A 22,520-nucleotide genomic window follows, 5' to 3' on the forward strand; every position below is an offset into this window, starting at 1 on the left:
AGTTGTCTGAGAGTTTGGAATGAAATTGGAAACAAATAATTTTTTTCCAAACACGCCTGACTGTGGTGAGGCTGTTCCCATGGTTAATGAACAATCAGGATGGTGCATGCGTGAGTGGGTGCCAGTTGTGGAACTGCAAATCTCCAGAGGAAAACCACGCACAACTGCAGCACCACACAAACACTGCCTTACTGCCTGGACTAATGAACCATTTTGTTGGGATAAATCAGGCTAGTCACTGGATGTTTCAGGCCGCTAATGGGCCCGATCCTGCTGCTGATTCTGATTCAATCTGGTACTCAAGGAGAATTAAATTCTGTATCCATTGAGGGAACAATAAAATGAATAATGAGATTCCACATGTGAAATCACTGCAAGATAAAGAGACTATATAATGCAAGAAAATTAATATTCATCATTGTGAAAATGAAGCATTTGCTGTTTGTTTGTAGAGGAAGAAGCATTTGATCAAATGGTGGGAGACTAGATCTTGAGATAACTAGAAACTCCGTAATTCTAATGCTGATTCTTCCTAATTTTCTTTTCATTTCTGGGAAAATAAAAACACCTCTAGGGCTTATGAGATTTTGCTCAGATTGCTGTACTTCTGGAAAGCATTTTGATAGAGTTAGATATTAACTACACAAACTTTAAAGTAACAAGGATAGTTCTATGGACATATGAAAATCACAAAAGTCATAAAGTAAAACATCATGTTTTTATGAGTGATGTTTTGGTTGAGATCACAGTTGGAAAAGTTGCTCACAGAAAAAGTATTTAGAACTGCTAAAAGTGGGATTTTAAAATTATCTTTGTGTGCCCTTCTGAACTGCTATTGCTAGAAATTCTGTATAAATCCTCTGCAATATGTAGGATTACATATGTAGCAATTACTTCATAAAACATAGGGAAAAATTTACCTAATCGAAATGTTTAAAAAAATTACATTCAGTTTTTCAGTATGCATTTTGGCAATCCTAATTGATGAGACCTAGTTTAACAAAATATAGGGAAATTCAGTAATCAGGGCACAGGATGTGCAGTTTAATTATGTTGGTGTGCATTTCTATTTGTTTCTAATGTAGAGGATCTATTGGTAAAATGAATGCCCATTTTGTGGTCCGTTATGCAGAAAATGTTTAATCCAGTGTTTGATTTACTCTGTTAAATCTTCTTTATTGAATGTGCTTATTCATCCATGCAGAATTGGGTATGCTGCTTTCTGTTAATATGACATTGCAATTAAATAGCTAAAGAGAAAAACATGGCAAGACATTTTCTCAAGGTCCATGAAATTCTCATAAAAAATTATTCATAATTACATATTTCACTTCTACATTTGCTGATACTAAAACTGCAAGCTGCAGAGAAATATTTTTGTGTTGTATGCGACTGACGAACCTTGCAATTAAAGATCCTGAATAATCATTTTTGCCGAATAAAAAGTACTAAGGAGGATTTCTGGTCCAGTGGATAATGACTGTCATCACGAAATAGGATTGCACTGATTGCATCTTATGAATGAAGCTAACAGGAACTCACAGCACCAAACAACAGTATTTTGTGGTGGGAGAAATACTTAAGCACTTGAGAAACAGTGAGACATTGACAGTGAAATAGCTCTGCTCCAGTGCAGTCCTAGAATTTATATTAAACAGTAACAAAAGGGTTTCGTGATGATGTTAGATTTTCCTGGGTGTACTTTCCCTCAGTAGGAAAAAGATTTGCAAGGGGAGTTTGTCTTATCTAACCAATATAGTGGTGCTTTGTTCCTCAGCACAAGACATTTAGGTCAGGAATGATCCAGCATTGTGAGAATTCTGCAGCGATACTTCTTTCACATGTTAAAAAGCAGAAATGACAGCTCCGTGCACAGAATCACATGGGAGCTGCACAATGGAAGTTTTAATCAAAATCTCTATGGGACAGTTGGAAACATAAATATAAGGAACATAAGACTTGATCTTACTCCTTTTCCATCTAAATTCATCACTCCTAATTTTCTCTGTTACACATTTATCAGCACAGTAAACAAGTGCTGATGTTTAAGTCTCTATTTTTTTGTTCTTGCATGGTTGGATATTTCCTGCTAGACTGTTTTCTGTGGTGCACTGTGCTCCAGCACATCTGGCAGTACCACAGGGGTAACGTGGCCTCTGGTTTCCATTAGTCACTTTTTACTATTTTCACTATTCTTTTGCTATGTGAAAAAGGAGCTTGTAATAAGGTGTTAACAGGCTGCTAGCTGGTTTATTGTTACTATTGATTTAAGGTGCTAAGACTTTAATATAATCATACACAATGAATAATATTAAGAGATTAGTTTAAAGCTATATTAGCCATTAAATGCAAAATAAAAAGAAAAACTTTCCAGAAATTTCCAGCGTGTTCTGGCATAGGTGTTTCGTGCTGGGTTATTTTGCCTACATTGCAGCATCTGGCTTTTTCAAATCTGTGGTTTTAGTCTTGCTGTTCTTACACTCAGACTGGTGTTGTGGGAGGGGCAACTCTGAAGCAGGAGATTTTGGATTTTATCCCTGATTCCACTTGCTTTTCTTTGTAAGGAGCAGGAAGAGGCTGAGCAAGACTAAAGTGTTGTTTTGGGCTTCAGAGGAAAAGAAAGAGTTGATGAATGAGTTGAGAAAAACAGAAAGGGTTTTGCATGCAGAGAATGTAATACAGTCAAACATCTATCTGTTAATTAACAAAAAAGGACATAAAATTAATGACTGAAAAACTTTCTAACTAACACTAGTAACTTTCTTTTTAAATCTGTGTTCAACATGCTGGCTAAAGGAAAAAAAAATGGTATTTGGGGTAAGGGAACTTTTTTTAAAAATGATGCAAATATTTCCTTGGATATATTAGTAAGAAGCAGTGAGCAACACAATCGAAAAAACAACAGAATTTGTTTTGGAAACATTGAATATGCAGGGGAAATAACAAAAGTGAAATTTGTTGCATCTGAGGAAAATATAATCCAAAAAACTTCAGTGGCATTCACAGAACCACAAGATGGTTTGTGTTGGAAGTGACTTGAAGCCCATCCCGTGCCACCCTCTGCCATGGGCAGGGACACCTTCCCCTATTCCCAGTTTGCTCCATGCCCTGTCCAGCCTGGCCTTGGACACTTCCAGGGATCCAGGGGCAGCCACAGCTTCTCTGGGCACCCTGTGCCAGGGCCTCCCCACCCTCACAGGGAAGAATTTAATTTCGTTAAAAATTTTTTTTTAAAAATGAATTTCTTCCTCAAATCGACCCGTAACTCATACAAAAACACGCCTAGTTGTGTTGAAGCTATTTGCGTTTTGCTCTGTAGGCGGAATGCCACCATAAAATTGTAGTTAAGAATCTCATTGATGGATGTAGGTGCTTCTGTATGTATGTATGCTCCCTGCTGCATTCGTAGATGGCAGGCCAGGGCTCGTTCTGTGGATGAGCAGGACAGCAGAGGGGTGAGGGATGGGGAGGCCGAGGGACTGGCGAGTTGCCACGGGACGGACCCGCGACACCAGCGGGCCCTCCCCGAACACTCCGCTCCCTCAGGCGGGACAGAGGGGTGAAGGGGGTGGGGGAGGGTGGGGGGGGTGAGGGGGGTTGAGGCCCAAGCGCTGGCGGGTTGCCAGGGGAACGACCCGCCACACGGCCGGACTCTCCCCGAGCGCTCGGCTCCCTCAGGCGGGGCCGCTCCCCCAGGCGGGGCCGCCGCTCCGTGTCCGCCCGCCGGAACCCCGCAGCCGCTCCCGCCCTTTCCGCCGGCGGCGCGCGCGTGACGGCGCCTCCCAAGATGGCGGACAACCTGCCCACAGAGTTCGATGTGGTGGTGGTGGGCACCGGTACGGGGCGGGCCGGGCGCGGGGGGCAGCGCCGGCCCTGCCACGGGCCGAAGCTCGAAGGGGCGGCGGGAGAACGCGGGTCCTTGGCTGAAGGGCGGCAGCGGCCTCTGGGGAGGGCGGGCAGGGTGTGCGAGGGGCTGCTGAGGTACCTGCGGGGATGTCTCCGTGACGCTGGCGGAGACATTCCCCTCAGCGTCCCGCTGTAGGGCTGCTAGGCCAGATGTGCTTAGAAATGGAGGTGTCACGGAGGGCCGTGTGGGGCTGGCCCTGAGAGGGATTTGCCAGGACCCGCGGCCCTGTAGCCGGCCACAAACCTGCCCCCACATCTGAGATTGAGGGCTCCATCGGTGCCTCGGAAAGCCTTGTCTGACTGACTGCATCCCTTATTCCTGAAATACCATCCCGCTGGTCACATTTGCTTTTGTGCTAGGAAAATCGCCCTATCTCTTTGCAGTGCTGTATGTGTGACAGGCTGACAATATATTTTTTATCACATCCTGCAATACACGTAGTTTTAAATCTTCAAAGTCATTTTTCTAATCTCTGTGCCTGCTTTATAAATAACACAAAACATTTTGAGTCTTTGTCTATGAATGATTGAATATACCAGGCACTTAATTCTAACCTTTCTGCAGTTTCTGTATCCTGTACAAGTTCATCCTGTTCAAATGAATAATGCTGCAGACTTGGAGTGTCTCACTGTAACTTACCACAATGCAACTACAAGAGAAATTTTTAAGTACTCCTTCAGAACTAGGAATGTTGGTGCTTGTGTACTGAAATAATTTTGAAGTATTGGAATGGATTTCTGTTTGTAGAATCCAGTGGGAGTGACCTGGTTCAGATTAGTTTTTATAAGCTCCCCACCTTAAATTCAGAATTGCACTCTAGTCTTAAAATGCATCAGTTTTTAGGTCCCAAATTTACAGTCAGATTTTGTTTGCATTTGTAAAGAGCTCAGGGTGTTGTTTGGAGGACAAATGGGAAGACACTTCTAAATGTTACTGTTTTCCATGTGAAATTAGTAACTTTGGTTTTGGAATTCACTGATCTATCAAGTTATGTCCATGGGATTTAAGATTTCTAGCATTTTGGAATAGAATGAATGAGTTTCTTAAAGAAATTGCTGATTTCTGCACTCTGCAGAAAAAAGCAATCCCCAAACAGTGTATGTATAATTGTTTAAAAGATTTCTGATTTATATCTGGAGTTTTTGAGTAATTATAAAACCATACTGCCCCCATTGTTTTGACCAAAACTCTCCATAAAATGCAAAATTTAAGTTCTCGGGCAAATTAAGAGATCCCTTCTGTGTCTTAACCGTGGAGTGGTATGTAGTAATGCATCTGACATTTTCATATTTGCTCAGGTATGAGAACATTTTGAGTGTGTGGGAAGGTTGGTTAGTAATGAGAAGCTGAAGTACCAAACTCTAAGGGTGAAATATTAAGGCTTGTGTAACTTCTGTGATTTTTGGGGAGGATCCATTCCTTACTGCTGTGAGGTGAATAGTGTTCATGCAGCCAATGCAGAAACTCAGAAGTTCATGAAAATGGTATTAATGTTATTTACTGTTCTAGCCATAAAGGGAACAAGGAGTACCTGTGGCAGAGAGAGCAGGTCATGTCCATCTATCAAACCCAGTCTTCCCTGCTTTGGGCTGAGGTGTGATATTGGAGCTTTGATATTGCAGGAGGGAAGTTCTCTGAGCTAAATTCTGTGACCTAAATTCTCAGAAATATTGCTGTATTTGGGGGTGTTGATTTATATTCAAGGATGCCTTTTTGCCCATCTGTAGAGAGTACTGCTATAACTAATTCAAGATTCTCAGAATATTCTGCACTTCAGGAGTTGTTTTTTCTTTGCTTTTCACTAAGAACATACATCGGTGGTGATTAACACTGGTGACTGACTGAGGGTTTTTTAATCTGTATTAAATTTCTCAGTATTGTTCAGAGTAGAACTTTCATCTGTCTTCCCTTTGGGAAGTGACTCCTGAGGGAATATTTTATCCTAGTCTTCAACTGTCTGGTTTCTAATGCTGTCACCAGTGCTGAGTGTACCTATGAATATCTAATTGGCATACCATAATTAGAATGTTTGTGTTTAATGGTATTTTTAATGCATAATAGCAATAGTATTAATTTCTGCATGTGTGGCCTTTCCCTGGTTTTATAACTTGTGCATCTATTAAATTCAGTAATTAGACTGAGTGGTAATATAAGATTTTGATTTGTTTCTATTTAAGGTTTATTTAACTGTTTCCCTGTAGTAAGCTTAATGTAAATGGAACCTCAACTAAATTTTAGTCATCAGTCCATCAGTTAATGTCTAGGTTAAATTAATTCATGAATCTTGATATGGGAAAAGGAAATTTTCTTTTAGAAGAAATTCCTTTTCCTTAACTCAGATATTTTCTTGCATGAGCAAGTTTAGAGCAGCTTGGATTGGGTACAAAAGTACTCATCCTGGTGGGTGCAGCAGCTGAAGTTTCACTACTATCATGGAATTTACATCCATAGTTCTAAGAACTGGATTATCTCATGGCATGAAACTGGTGAGGATATCTTGAGGTTTTTCATGGCCAACACAATATGAGAATTAAAGCTGTTAGGACATTGTTTTGCTCTACTTCCTTTTTTGTTGCAGCCTTGAAGTCACTCTCCCCTCCCTGTGTCTTCCATTCTCTCATATCCCTGCTTTCCTGCTTTTTGAACACAGTGCTGTGCTCAAGTTATCCATCAGCTGGGCAGGAGTGGGATTGTTAGGTGGTTCTTGGTCAAAGCAGATATTATCCAGGATCATCAGCCCTCAGAGCAGGTCTGCTGTTTGGGAAGGTCTCTTCTCTGTGAAGTGATTTTTATTGGTCTAAAAGCAGAACTGGGGGTCAGTGACAAACCTTTTGTCTTCAGACAGTTGTCAAATAGGAAAATTCATAGGCAGAACATTCAGCAGTGGTGAGTTTAGGGCAGAAACCCCTGGAAGTGTCAAGATTTGCAACTTTGTGGTTGTGCAGAGTGGTGTGGATACAGGTGCAGGGTCATGTTTACCTTGGAATTTCTTCAGAGGATTGGATTGTATTCAGTCTGGACTTCTTGTCTCTGACACTCCCCAAGACCCGGGGAAGTTGTAAAGGATATGGCTCTTTGGAAGGTGTTGTATTCACAAGTTTGTCTGCCAGTAATTCTAATTTTTTTTGAAAAAGGAGTTATTCTTTATAAAAGCAGTCACAGTAAATATTCTAGTTCTATGCAATTTTCTTTCCATTCTGGTTTTCAGTGGTTATAAATAACACATGAAATGACTTTCAAGGTAGAAAGCAGGAATCCATTTTGAAATATTCTATAAAATAAAGAGTGATTTATGGTTTCATATGATTTTGGCTGAAAGCACTCGGGCTTTGCCAGGTCATCAAAGTCCTGTCAGGAGAATCTATTATTTATTGTTCGATATGCAGGGAATGGTGTAAGTACTTTATGTTTATCTTATGTAAGTGTAGTGTGTTGGAAAAAATCACTTCCAGATACTAACACAATTTTTAAAATATACCTCACAAAACTAACCCAAACATTACAGATGTGAATTTTAAAGTTAACACTGAAGATTGATATAAAAAAAATCCTAATGGTTTTATTGTTGCAGGATATTTTTAGAATGTGACGAAAATATTTTCTAATATATCTTTTGGGCTGATATTTTGGTTACGTTATCTTATATAAGTGCACAGTCTTTAGTTTATATCAGCAGCTATTAAGAGTTGTTGAAAGCTCGATGGAAAACAAGCTGAAGATGGATATTTTTTGACATCATTGGTTATTGTGGACTAACACAATGGCACTGACTTTTAATGTTGATGTCTGGAAGGAGGAAATAGACCTACGTTTTTATAATCATTTGTAGGTAAGTCGTTGCCTGTCCATTTAAATGTCAAACAAAACGAACACTGATTCCGAGTCCTGTCCCATGTCCCCATGTCCTCTATGTCTGTGTCTCCCTTTTATTTTTTCAGTTTTCTCCACATGTAAATGTGCCTTGATTTTTTTTAACCTGACTAAGAAGGAGGAGTTGTGTTGTTGGCCTGGCTTCCAGTCTGGATTTTTGGGGCGTAGCAGAGGTCCTGTGATAGCTGCCTGGGAGGTTTAGGCTCCCACTGGTATCTCAGGCAGGTTTCTTTCCCAGGCACTGTTCAATGTCCCTGGCTGCTCTTGTGGAAAAACTCATTGTTCTGTGAACCTTTTGTTGTCCTTTTCAGCCTGTTTGTGTTCTGCAGCTTTTCCAGATTATACTGCTGATGTTACAGAATCAGAGCCTGTAGGACTCCTGTGACTACTGTGAAAAGTACAGACTAGGTCATCTGCATATCAAGGTGAAAAACTCCTTTAGAAAAAGGCTTAGTAAGGTACTTTGAAATTCCAGTTTGAGTGAGAACAGTGGAGCGCCAGGTTTGTGTATCCTGGTAGGAAATGTGGTTCCACTGCCTGGAGAATGCAAGAGAGCTGCAGCTTCAGTCCTCCTGCAGGAGCTGCTCTCTGGGGCTCTGCCGGACTGCCCTGTGAGAGAGAGCCCCTCCTGGTACTCAGGGAACTACCTGGAACTGCTAATGCAGGAGGAGAAACTTCCTAAATATCCTTTCATGAAATGTTTAAAAATGTATAAGGAGCAAGGAGAGCAAGCTCTTTTCCCATGAGGAAGCAGAAAAGGAAGTGAAAGTATTAGAAGGTTCGAGTGAAAATAAAACTCAGTATGTGTCTTGCTATACAGAGCTTCTAATTCAAGTGCTTTGCTTTATCTGCTGCTATTGCTCTAAACCAAAGATTAGACTCAGAGCTGTAGTATGTGCTGGAGAACACTGTTCACAGAACACTGCTTGGTGTGAGTATAATTTCTAGTAAGAAGTTAAATTTTTATTTCAAGCCTAAGTGCTTTTGTTCCTTTTCTAAATAAAACATTTACACTAACTGTGATATTGAGTGGTTTTCATTGCCAGGTTCCTCTGATGAGATACAGATAGCTGTATGCAATTACAGTGTAGGAGAAGAAACTTTTTATTTGTGACTTCTCTCTTGACCAGTAAAATGTTCTTACTTTTCTTAGTGAGTTGGTATTTCTATGCCATGCTCTGTAATGCAGAAGTATTTTCTGATACTGCTGTGCAATATGAACAAATATTGAATCAATATTAGTTAATTATCTGTAACTTTAAATACTATATACAAAAAGTATTTTCATTTGCAATTAAATTGTGAAATGCTTTTAACATTTCTCGTCTACCAAAACCACACCATGAATACTTAGTGAGCTCCTCCAGGGTCAGCTGCTCTTCTCTTAGAAGTTCAGATGCAAACAAAATGTATTGCAGCTGGTCAGCTGTCTGACTCCAGAAGATTGTTTTGAAATTGGCTATGTTCCAACATTTTTATATATTTCCCTTCAACATTTGAAATTATGAAAAAGCCACTTGTGATTTATTTAGTAGATGGAGTGAAGCAAATTAAACATTTAAGCCTTTTCAAGATGGATCTTGTGTAATTCAGTAAAACCGTATCATCTGGATGAGTGCAAAACAGTTTGCAGTGAACAGCTCAGGAACTAAGATGCTCCCACAGATAGGAAGCTGTTTAGTTTAGAAATTGCTTCATCCTTTTGAAGGCACTGCAAGAGACAGTGCAGCACTAGAGCAGCAAGTACAGCTGCTAAACAGGAAATACAGTGTGTAAACCTAAAATTAATTTTTGATCACACAGAGGTGAATTATACATTATTTTGTAAGACTTCAGTAATTAATGCCCTTTTAAAACTGAAGAGGAAAACTTTTCCACCTTAGCAGTTATCTCAAACTTTAATTTTGTTGTATTGGAACTAAAAATAGAATTGTTTTTTGAATAACTAAATAATGTGTAGCTAATTCCTCTGTTTCTTTTTTATTTATAAAACACTATTCTTGAAAATGAGAGTATGGCTGATTTTGTTTCATAGGGAAGCTCCAAAAATTCATGTAATGGAGATTATCTTGGTCAGAGGTTACTGGAAACAACCAGATGCAGACTTCAAGGTCAGCTTGCAGCAGCCACCTCTTAGAGATTTATTGAGATGAATCTGCCTGTTGTGTATCCAAGAAGGCTGGGATGGAGGCAGTGATGAGGCAGTGGCAGCGAGAGCAAGTGCTGCCAGAGGGACTGAGCAGATCAGCCTCACTGTTCATCACTGGGCTGTCCTGAGCCCGCTGTTTGTGCTGGGCACCCTCCTGTCTGCAGCTGCTTCTGAGGCAGCCCTGGAGACCCTCCCACCACTTCCCAGGACGTTCTAAGAAACACTGGTACAAACCTCAGTTTCTCCTGAGCGCTGAAGTGGCCATGCCGCCGAGTTTGTTAGTGTAATGGGAGCTAATGTTTCAATTCAGGCTGCTTGCCACTTTGTTTCTTTCCAACGGGAAGCCAGATGCTGGAGGACCAGTGTGTGTTCAGCATTGTCCCTGCAGCAACACTAGAAACACTCCCAAGCTGGTTCACTTCAACTTTGCAGAGTCAAAGTTCCCGTGAGGCAGCAAATGCATTGCCTGCTGGATGGGTGGGTGCCAAATACCACCTATGAAATTCTGCCTGGAAGAACATGTTAGCAATCCAGACATCACTAATGAGTAAAAATGATGATTTTGTACTTACATCTCTGTGCAGATGGAATGTCCTACCTCGCTGAAATTTTAAGTTAATGTTTTCTTGAGAGGCCACAGAGGCTGATTTAATACAGCATCTGATATATGAAGGGTTAGTAAGTGGAGAAAGAAGGCAATGGCTTTAAGAAATGATGATAAAGATTCCAACTGCTACTAGCCAGTCCTCCTTCAGGAAGGAAAACTCTTTGTCCTTGTTTTTCCTGGTAAGAAAAAAGAGGTGCAGGACAATTCCACATAATGCAAATGTTTCACATGTAAGTGTCCTAAGGGGGGATATGAAAGGGCCAGGAAGCAGAGAAAATGTTTATATTTCTTGGTAACAAGCTCTGCTATTTCTGATTTGTTTCTGCCTCAAATACAAAGACCTTCTGAATCAGCATGTTAAATTGATACAAGAATTATATGGATTCCTAGTTCTTCCTCATAAATCCCTTTTATGCTGCCAGATGTTTATGTTTAATACACTGAACTCTGGGTCTGTTGCTGCTTTCTTGCAGCTGGATCATGCAATTCCTACTCAGACTTCTTATTTCCTGTTAATACCATTGCAAATCTAAAAATTGTTTGGATTTGGACCCTTACTTGAGAAAGTGTTCTTTTGCAGTAGCCTGTGTGAGGTGAGGCTCCATAGTGATGCTGAGTCCCCAGTCAGGTGCAAAGGAGAGCTGCTTTATTGTAAAAACCTTTAAGCAGTATGGCCTTTATCAGTTATATACCTTCAAATCGTCACAAACATCATTCAACCAACCACCACACTCCATGATGTGAACACATAATGGTTATATAACTTGTTTTTCTACCTCTACTTCAGTGGAGTCACTTTCCCATAGTACTTTTCTGCTTGGCCAAAGTAGCAGGCTTGAGACGTGATTTTACAAGGCCTCCCCTTTGTAAGGTTTTACCTGTATGCAGCAGTAGCACTTTGCACATATTTCAGGTACAATAAATGGGAGCTGTCTTTCATAGTAATTAATATGTGTGCTAACTTAGTAGGAAATTATTGGTTATTATTAATTGTACTAGAGGACAATGATGATTCAGTAATTTGATTTTGATAGTACAGTCTTAGAATTTTTTAACAATATTCTAGAAGCAGATGTAGATTCTTGTTTCAATTTTGGTGTTCTTGGTGATCTATGGTACTGGATCCAAATCATTACTCAATTGTCTGTTCACAGACATTAAATATCAGGAGTGATACATGTCCTTAATCCTTTAAGCTGGCCAGACCAGCAGATGACTGATCCCCAGGAGGGATGAGCAGCAGGAAGAGGAAAGGAGGAGAGCCCAGAGATATCCAGGTTTCTTTATACAGGTTTATTTACTCATTAGGCATTTTAGAATCCAGAGTGTTTCCTGCCTTGCAGTAAGGATCCAAACACATTTCAAAATCTGAATATAATCCATTTTAGGGCTTTTGAGAAATCGAAGTTCAGAACAGAAAGCTGTTTCCAAGTAAGAACAGTTGCTAAAAGTACATATTTCTCTGACTGAATTATCTGAAGGGGACCTATTTTGCACAATTCTCTGAGCATCCTCTTGGAGAGAGTTCAGCTTTCCATGCTGTCATTTCATAAACTACCACTTCTCTAAGCAGGCTTTTCTAAGTTATTTTCCTAGATAGAGAAGGACAATGTATAACTGTATTGTAATTGTCCAGAATCCTTTTTCGTGGAAAAGGCTTTTGTTTAGTAACCACCATGCAAAACAGGGCACATGTAGGAGAAACTTTGTCAAAATGCATTTGACAAAGCTGCCTCTTTTCCCCTGTACCCTTGTTTCTGTCGGAGAAGAGAATTCAGAAACTGGTGCTGTGGGACAGTCTTATTTATTTCTTGGATTTCCTGAGGTCTTGTCATCCAAGAACAAAGGGTATCCTGTTCCAGCAGGTTGTTGGGAGCCTCTCCAATAGCTGGGATGTGCTGGCCTCACCTTGTGGCTGCGTTCCCACTCTTACCACTGGGTATGTGGGGGGCCACAGTGTCTCAGAAGCACAGGGTTGGTGAGGAAAATTGATGCCAGCTTTCAAGAGCAAGGAAGCTAATTCAGGGAACAATTTCATCCAAGGTTAATGGAAGAACAGACCTCCAACACAGTATCAATTGGATCAAGCTTAAAGCAATCAGTTATGCCCTGGTAGCTATAACTCGGCCCAGGTCAGCCAGGCAGCACTGGTGATGTTTTACAACACTTTCTCAGTGGCTTTTATCAATAAGGAAGGAGAAACAAGTTTCTCAATTCCATTTCTAGAGTAATACTCTGTGCCCCAATGAGGGAAAGAAAAGCATTTTTGAGAACTCCAAACAAAGAGTAGTTGTAGATTCTGTTCCAGATAGTTTATAGAGGGAGTGAAATGAACCATATCTATAAACACAGGGGGGACAGCTGAGCGTGGAGCTCTCACAAAATGCCTGTGTGCAGCCAGGGTCTCATGTCAGTCCCGAAGTGTGTGCTGCACTTACGAATTTTCTCCTTGTCTCCTTGGTCACAATGGTTTGAGATCTCGCTTCCGAAAATTCAGCTTGGAAGACTTTTGGCCTTTCTAGGCTGTGAAGCAGACATCCCAGGAACTGCTGCAACTGTTCATCCTTCCTTCTGCCTCAGAGGTTAATTCTGTGTTAAACCTTCACTTGCTGTGGATGGTCAGCAGTGCAAAACTATTTTCATTTTTGTCTGCTTTATCAATTCTGAAAAGGATTTTTTTTAAAACTGTATGAAAAAAGTAATTATTAAACCCAGAAAATTTGCAGGGAAGTTGTAGCTATTTTCCTGGAAAATTGTCATGCCTGTGCTAAACTTCCTTCTTTGTATTGATACAAATATTTGTACTTTTGGACATCACCATGGAACTGCTGTCCCAAAAACCAACCATTTATTTGATTTGGAAGGAGGTCAGGAGGGGCAGAGGATGAGAGCAGAGGTTGCACCTCTTTATTTTGGTGATTGTTGCTGGTTTGAAGAGTTGAAACTGTGGTCTGGTGTACCCAGCCCCCAGGAAATGTTTTCTAGACTGCAAGGTTTTATTTGTTGGTGATGGCACTGTTCTGTCTAAGGAATAAATAGGGATGGGCCTGGAACTCTGCTGGAGATGATATTTGTCATGGAGTGAACCTTAGCAGATTGTGCTCTTCCACAACTGCTTTTTCCCCCTCCAGTTCTGTCTCTGCAGTTTGCACCAGTGCAGCTGCTTCTGGTGCTGCTGGAAGTCAGATCAACCAAACACTCCTTTCACTTCAATTTCATCTCTTAATTGGATGCATGGCCTAAGTGTCTCCTAATACCAGTCTCTAGAATTTCAATTGCTGTTCCTGAATTACTTGCTTAAACAGCCAACAGATCATTGAAAAAGAGATTTGAGACAACTTAGTGCTGCAGCGCTTAGCTGTTCTGCTTTTCTGAACCTGCTCCAGAATCCAGGACATTTAACTGGGCCTGTGAAATCTGGTAAGTGGGAGCAGACATTACAGAACAGCCCCATTTATTTATTGAATTCCAGTGGAATTGTGTCCCATTCCAGGCATGTATTGCTGGTAGAGATGTCACAGCCTTTTGGTGTGCTTTTTTGCTGTACATTTTTTCTAAATGTAGTGAAAACATACTGATTTAGTAGAGTGTAACTGCCTAACGTGGAAGAATTTTATAGGGATACTGCTCTAAGGAGAATTACAGTCTTTGTGTTCACTTTGAAGTGAACAAAAATACACAAAAACACTTTCAGGTAATACCTGTCTGCATTACGAAGGATGTGGTTACAGGGCACCCCGCTAAGCTTTGGGTGTCATTGTGCTGGCAATTACTCAATCTGGTTATGATAGCAGGGTGTGGAGAGAAGATGCTGGAACCAAGCCTTAACCCAGTAGTATTTGCAAGCGGTATGTGCCATACGGTTATTAAAAAAATAAAAAACAAAGTTGCATTCAAGAGGGTCAGCAAAATGTTAAAGAGCACAAAATAGTTTTTGTTATTTTAGTAGCATGAGACTGTTAAAAATGTCAGTGTCTCACATTGTAAAATTTGTTTTGTTTGAGTTGCCTTCTTCTGACCACGTTCTACCATTATTGTAATTTTTAATGTATCATGGCATGCTAAGTTCTAAAAACTGCACATGTCATTTCAGGTTTGCCTGAGTCCATTATTGCAGCAGCGTGTGCCAGAAGTGGCCAGAGAGTTCTTCATGTGGATTCGTAAGTTACTCCAGTAATTCCCCTTTTTAAGAGCTAAGCTCTGGGTTTAGCTGGAAGGGTTTCTGTGTCTCTGTCAGTGTGGGCTGCAGGACTCCTCTCTCTTCATCTGTCACCAAGTAATGTTATGTTTCTGTCTCTGTCTTACTTTGGGGGTGTTATTTCTATCAATAGAGCAGGAAGTTTTTGGAAGCTAGCTCAGGGATTTGGAACATTAGTGCTGTGGTGAAGAATGCTGTGATGGCTCCTCTTTTGCTACAGGGAGGAATGGCTACAGGTTTAGTTCCCTTGATTCTCATACTTGACAGTAATTATCCCATCCTCTTTGGTGAGAATGATTTGTGTTATTTCAGTTTTTTGTTTTCATTTGGTATCAAAGTCTGTAGTAGTATTGGCCACTGGAACTTTGATTTCTGTTATCCATGCCTCTTTCTAGCTATGATGAATATCACCTTTTAACAATAGAAGTTGTTCCCTTCATTAATGATTGGAATTATGAATTAAAATTCTTCTCAGTGTATAAAGAAAAGAGATTTGGGGTTACTGAAATAGCTGTGTTAGATGTGCTACTTTGATTAATCTGTTGTTCCCTACAAAGGCCCAAGTTAAGTTAGGCACCAGGTATTGCAAACATATATACATAAAGTCTTTGTTTATAGTTTACTTGCTCTCATTACCTTGTGTACCTTATTTTATTACTTTTAATCTCCAGCCATGTTTGCATTTATCATAATATACTGCATAGGTGATTATGGGAGATAGTTTAAAAGTGGCCTATTATAAAATACTGAGTTCTGAGTTTGATTTATAAACACTGTCCAAGCATTGCCATCAGCAGTAGCTAATCTTATTCAAAATAGTCACTTCACTGCAGTGTTGCCATAAATTGCTGTAGACTGATTTTAAACTGAAGTTAGCTTCTGCCAGCTAGTAATTGAAGGAGCTCTATTTCTCTGTGCCAGCTATCTGTCTCAATAAACGTAAAATCTGTGGTTCTTCTCAGAGCTACATTTACTGTAGATATTAATGAGCTGTTGACATGTGAAATTTCAAGGATATTTGTTAAATGATTTAGAAAAGTAATTTGCAATTTAAAATGTGGAGATTGGCACTTAGTTTAAATTTGAAACCGCTGGAGAAAGGTAGAGCAAGACAATGAGAGGATTACTTGAAGTGAATATGCTTCCTGTACTAATTGTGCATATGCAAAAGACTTTCTCCTGACCACTTGCTCAAGTTTCTGCTTTCGGTCCTTTGTTTATTTGCCTCTTTTAATTCTATATCTGTAGTTATCCACCAGTTCGGTTACTGAGGATGGGACAGTTTGGGGTGAAGCATGTTTAGCTACTATTTGTATTCAATATTCAGCATCTGGAATACAGCATTTATAGGCTGCAGTTTTGTTGTCTACATCCTTCCTTATTGGCTTATTTATCTTTCCACATAGAATTTAATTCAAAGGCAAAGGATGGTCAAGTTGAGGAATTTTAACTTCTCTTCTGTCACAAGCAGAGCAAACTAGGCATGTCTTGCTTCTTGACATCTGTTACCTTTCCTATTTTTGGACTATACTTTGCCTGTAGAGTACTTGAGTTTTCCTTGTATCCAAAATTCTTTTATTTGAGCATCCAAAAGTGTGCTGGGCCTTATTCCTGTACCTCCCAAGTCCAAGATCCCTGCTTTTGTAGTTTGTTCCACTTCCTGCTGGACAATTTGTCTCACTTTTTTTTTTCAGAACTTGTAAAATATATGTTGTAATAGACCCTGTGTCTCCATACAGCCCTCTCTTGGCTCTTTAACTTCTGTGAAGTGAGGAAGCTATGGGAGTACAGCAGCCAGAGAGCAAAAGAGGTGCTTCTATAAGCAGGTCAATTCCTTGCAAGAAAAATAAAGAAATTATTTATTTTCAGTAAGGAAAACTACACAAAAATTGTCAATTCTGGTATCTTTTGAGCTTTTTTGAAAAAGTCCTTTTTCTGTTTATTTTGGTTTAGGATAACAATCTCACAGCAAAGGTGTTAGAGAGTAAAACATGGTCTCAGCTGGGCTATGGTAATTTCCTTCGGTCATGTTCATATCCCAGGATGTAATGTGATGTAGCACAAGCGACTGCCACCATCACCCACCCTTTTGTTGGGCTGAAGGATCTCAGGAGCTGTTTGGGTTAAACTCCTCCTCCTGAAAGCCAGGCAGCTCCTAAACACCATCACTGGGCCAGAATGGGAATCTTGAATACATTTGCCTGTGTACTAATAAATGGCACAGGAAACTTTATGGGTTTGAAACATAAGCCATTTTGTGTTCAGATCCTTAAAATCGATGTGGCAGTAACTTCTTGTGCAAAGGACAGCTGCTCTGATGGGTCAGGACTTCTTTCTGGAAGATCAGATGCAGGACAGACACCTCGAGGCAGCTCTTGGGGGAAATGGGGAGGCATCAGCAGCTTCTGTCCAGCCAGCAGCAGCTTTTAGTGCCACCGTGGGGGTTGTGCCACAGACCTGGGAAGCAGCACCAGCCAGCAAATGCTTTTGCTGCTCTCACATTTTCATTGTTAATCTCCTGCTTTCAGAAGTGTCCGTTTGTCAAACGGCAGTCCGTCCGCAGAAGGGCACGTTAAGTATTTTCTTGGTTCTGATTCAGATTGTTCATCAGTCAAAAACAATTTGTAATTTCAATGTTTTGGATTGGAATTTGCCAATTATTTTGAAAATGGTTGTGGTAACTGACAAAAAACGTGAAAAGCTAACTTAGGAGAAGAGAGCAGGTTTTTGCAGAGGTAAAATTGTACTTTAACTACATTTCCAAAACTTTGCAAAACTTTTTTTCTGCTGTTAGCTCTGAACTGCAGATTAGAGATTTACAAAAATGTGAAAGAAAATGAGCAGTGTTGTAATTCAGGTGAATGCCAGATAACACAGGAGGAGTCTTGAGCAAATATAATTTAGGAAACAATATATGGTAGGGAAGGAAAACATCTGTGTTCTAACTTGGTAGAAAAAGTATTTTCCATCTCTGCTGTTATACCTTCAAAATGCTTCCTGTTCTTAGTCAGGGAATAATTGGATTATAACCCTAAAGAAGGGAGAGAATATCTATCTTTGTAGTTTGCTAATATAGCAAGAGAAGACTTAGGCCTTGAGATTTTGGAAAAATATTTTAGCTTTAATTAGACTTTGATCTTGACCATTACTTAAATGAATTCCTCGGTTCATCTTTAGGGCAATTATAACAAAAAATATTTGGTTACAAAGGAGTCCTAGTTGTAAAACCATTAGTCAGCTCTTCTCAGAATTCCTCTTAAAGACTTGCTACAAACTTTGCTCATTATGTCAGTAATCATGTCTGTTCTGTCTTCCTTCTGTAGTGTTTTTAGATGAGAAAATTAAGCAATCCTGATTGATCATGTAGTGCAGGGAAACTAATTGAAATTCCAGGATAAAAAAAATCTGGAAGTTGCTACTTGAGAAGAAGATAAATATTTGAGGTGGCATTGCACAACTTGGGAAGGGCGCTCAGACACCAGAGGAAAGGAGACACAGTTGTGGTTCATTTTCCTTTCGAGGAGGGCTGTGCCACCTCCTCAGAATGGATGGAGCTCCACAGCAGGGTCATGCAGTGCTTTGTGGAACACACTGGGTTGCCTCAACACTGGGTAAAACAAATCATTTCAAAGGAAAACCAAGCTGATGAACAGAGGAATGTTCACATGAAAGATGTCTGACAGCTCACAAATAAACTTTTGTTAGCTTTCTGTGAAAATAATGTTAGTTTATCTTACTGGAAGTTCTAACTTTAAATAGTCTAAATATGCACGACTTAATATTGGTGTAGATTCAAAAAACCCGCTTCTAATTTTCAGCAGCTGTTTTCTGGGATTTCTGTGATCATGGCATTGATTGCTCCAATAGTTATATATTATATTCCATATTCAAGAAACTTACAACCAGAGAAGCACATCTCCTTAAAAATAAATCTTGATGGCCATGGTTTTTGGAAGTCCCAGAAATGATAGATAATACATGGATATTGAACGTTTTATTCTGTGGAATCTGAAGAAACATGAAAAGATTACCCTGCACCATTGACAGCTTAAAAAATCCTCGAAGTTGTCATCACATGCAAATGTCAGTGTCTCTTACAGATTGAAATCTCACAGAATTGGGCATTTCATAGATTTAATCCTCACTGCTTAGTATTTGTGTGATACCAAACAGCAGTAGTTCTGGAGCTGACCGTGTCAGTCACACGAAGTAAGGGAGTTACAGAGATTGAAATTCCTGCTTGGAAACCATCTGCAGATGGAGCTGTGCTGCTCAGTCACCACATTGCAGGGTGTGGGCCCAGTCCCCCCAGTTCAGGGCCTGGAACACCACAATCCATTATTGGAGCCACCTTTATTCTGTGAATGCTGGATTTTGTTGTGTTTGCAAAAGGTGTCCTATTTATGTTCTTCACTATTGCCTTGCAGGAGCTGAAAGACTTTTTTAGGTCAGTTTGTAGTCAGGAGCAATTAGGCACTGCTCAGGAGACATCTGTCCTTCATATGCTAAGTAAGCACCGTGGTCCAGAGCAGCAGCCTCTGGTGCTGGAGCGGGGCTGACATTCTTAATGAAGTCTTTGTCAGTGCAGATAAGCCCTGTCAAAAGCATCCCATCGTAAATCTAGTCAGGAGAATCTAACCTGAATTTAGCTTTTCACTGTTATCACACTGATCTCTACAATTTAAAAGTGGAGGAGGTTATGATAAGATTGATTTAACAACCTGCACATTTTTTTTTTTAAATGCAAACCCTATCTTCCTCCCTACATTTAATTTTTATTTTTTTTTTAGTGTATGTAATAACATTAGCTATCTGTTCAGGAGGGTATTTTTGGTATCTTTGAGTCTTCTGAAGTGCCAGTACACATTGTCAGAAAACATATTTAAATCCTGAAATAACTTTTCTTATGCAAGAACTGGTGACTTTTTAAAATGTAATTGCTCTATTATTTTTCTTCTCAGAGTTGTTAAGTATTTAAGATGTGCTATGCATGACAACAAAAGCCAACTAATCCAACAGATGTTTAGAGAAGTATTGGTGGAGAAATTTTAAGGAGAGAGCAGAGACTTTCTTTGATGAACAGCAGAACTATTAATTTTCTGTGATTTAAAAACAGTAAATAATCTTTCTCAAGGAAGAAGGTGGTAAATAGAAACTGGGAAGTGCTCATGGAGGGATGATCACTTTGTACAAATCAGTTCCTTTGGCTCCACCTGCAGTACATGCAGTTTAGTAAGTGTTTTGCCAGAGCACCTTCAGAGTCTTTAATAGGCATAATATATTGTGTAAGCAGTAGGAAAACAATAAACTGCACTTTCCTGTATTTGGTGTAATGGATAAGAGAGCCAGTCTTGGCCAAAAAGCAGTATTATCTCTATTTTCCTTTTCTCCATACCATCCCATGTGTTCTCAGCATTGTCCATTTACCCTCTAAATAATTTGATTTTGGACTATAGTGTGTTTGCTCAGAGATGCATACAAGGAGGAAGATGAAAATTGTGCACTTCATTAAAAGTTGCAGAATACTAATTTTTATCTATTCTGCATGTGAAAAATCTTGCCATGTAAAATGTTTTGAATGTATCAGACTTGGTTGTTTTTTCTTTAAATCTGGGAAAGCTGTTTTACCTGTCCAACAAATTTTCCTTTTATTTTTTTCTTTACAGAAGAAATTACTATGGTGGAAACTGGGCCAGCTTTAGTTTTTCAGGATTATTGTCCTGGATTAAAGAAAATCAGGTAAAACTTTCCCAAATTGCTTCTTTAGGGCTCCTTAACGTTGAATCTCTGTTGTTTGCGTGATTTATTACAAGACAAATTACCTGCCTGCTTTTGCTCTTTGGTAATTTGACAGATCAAAGAGGTTTGTAGTTCCCAGCTTTACTGGTCGAGCCTCACCCATCTGGCCTGGCAGAATGAGGCTCTGATGTGCCTGCCTTGTGAATCTGATTGAGACCAGCTTGGTGCTTGGCCACACTTCTGGGTTCTTGAGCTTAAAGAGAAGCAACTACACCATTGTTACAGTTTCTTTATGATAATCTGGTCTTTTCCATTTTCTCTTTGGTTATTTTCCACCCTCTGATGTTTCAGCACTTTTCTTTTTCTCATTTGTATTCAGCTGATTTTTTAGGGGGAGAAAAGTAGGTGCTGGATCTTTCCATTGAAATGTCCTGTAACCAGGACAAAAAGATGAATGCTGATAGTGTATTTTTCAATGACCAAAGTTTATCTGATTCATGGCAACCCCCTAGAAATCTTCCAGGGAGGATATTTATTCAGGAGATGGAGTACTTGGGCTGGACTAGCAAATGGCTGCTCTGTTATTTATGGAAATGCTTGGAGCCTGTTGGGCTGTAGAAGATGGAAGTTTCTCAGCTCAGTCTCATGCCTGTTCTTTACACTGTGCTGCCTCCTGGCATAATCAGGGCACTTGCTCAGTGCAGAGCTTCGTATTCTGAGTTCTGTTGTACAATTTAGAGATTCCTGCGTGCACAGATTAATACAATCCCCCAGATCACCAGGTTTTTCCATATGGTGTCCATTCAAAGAGTTTTGTCACAGAATCTGGAACCACCCTGGTTGTGGCAAACTTGTCTTTTAGGAGATTGTATTCCAAGTTACATTCAACTCTTTACTAAAGCCTACATTTTATTTAACACTGTATTTCAGATTACTAGAGCCAATGCTGTAGTACAAATGTTGGCATAGTGTAATAAAATAATCAGCTCTAACTGTTTTAACTCAAAAAATATAAATAGAAAAAAAACCATTAGGACAGTTAAGGAGGTTTTTTTCTTATATTATTAGATGGTGCATATTATTTGTGTCTACAGAGTTTGTAGTTAAAGAACAGCTTGCACAGTACAGTATGTAATTTTATATTTGTTCTTTTAAGCAAAAGACAGATATCAGTGATGAATGTGAAGACTGGAGAAAACTGATCCTTGAGGATGAAGAAGCAATTCCTCTTAGCAACAAGGATAAAACTATTCAACATGTAGAAGATTTCTGTTTTGGCGAGTAAGTAGAAATGTAGAAATTCATGAGCAATTTTGTATGCCCGTGGGTAAATGATCATATTATGCATTTGGTTTTAAGGGTTTCACCATGCTGCCATATTGCACATTGTCTCAAAACATTGTAACCCTGGCCTCTGAAATGTTCCTCATGTCCTTGTGCTTTGTTGAAATCACTTCACTGAAACAGCTTTATCCTTCTTAAATGACCTCTCTGGATGCAGTGTAATTTGTTGGCCAACTTGTGAGTTTGTGATTTACTTCTGAGTAGAAAACAGAAGTGTTGTGTTTAGATATTAGTGGTAGTAGGCAGTTGTGCACTGCCATCAATTAAATTTTTCCATTCTTAATTTGCCTAAAGGCTGCTGTTATAATCCCCTAAATACATGTAAAATGAACCACAAACAAAAGAACAGGAACACAAATGGACAGCAGTACTGTAACTATGAAACACTTCCTTGTGCTAAAATAAAGTAATATTTGCCCTTTGTCCTTTTTATGTGCAACAAATTTAACTTACTGAAGTTAAATACACTGAATATAAATTTAACTGACTGAACTGTGTATTTGTTTGTTTATTTATTATTTTTATCTTCTGAATTTTGCACTGAACTGAACACTCTCTGCAGTTCCTGAGAGGAAATTCTTTGAGATAGTTATGTAAGTTTAACCTTGAATCCCTTAGAAAATACCATAGGTAGCTAAATGAAATGCTGACACATACTCATAGGGAAATACATACTTCTTTCTGTAAACATCATAAGTAGGCGAAA

The 22,520-nt window shown here is 39.6% G+C and overlaps 1 protein-coding gene across 1 annotated transcript in view; it reads left to right on the plus strand.

Annotated features, from left to right (window-relative positions):
* The first annotated feature begins 3,744 nt into the window (after positions 1–3,744).
* The window catches only part of LOC134564083 (rab proteins geranylgeranyltransferase component A 1-like), a 56,671-nt gene continuing 37,895 nt past the window's right edge, over positions 3,745–22,520 (plus strand). Inside the window, exons 1-4 of the mRNA XM_063422703.1 lie at positions 3,745–3,836; positions 14,627–14,693; positions 20,398–20,470; positions 21,627–21,751. Coding sequence (XP_063278773.1) covers positions 3,788–3,836; positions 14,627–14,693; positions 20,398–20,470; positions 21,627–21,751 — 314 coding nt within the window. The 5' untranslated portion in view covers positions 3,745–3,787. The remainder of the gene's footprint in view (positions 3,837–14,626; positions 14,694–20,397; positions 20,471–21,626; positions 21,752–22,520) is intronic.

Source organism: Prinia subflava, chromosome Z (genome assembly GCF_021018805.1).
Source record: "Prinia subflava isolate CZ2003 ecotype Zambia chromosome Z, Cam_Psub_1.2, whole genome shotgun sequence".
Taxonomy (NCBI): Eukaryota; Metazoa; Chordata; class Aves; order Passeriformes; family Cisticolidae; genus Prinia; species Prinia subflava.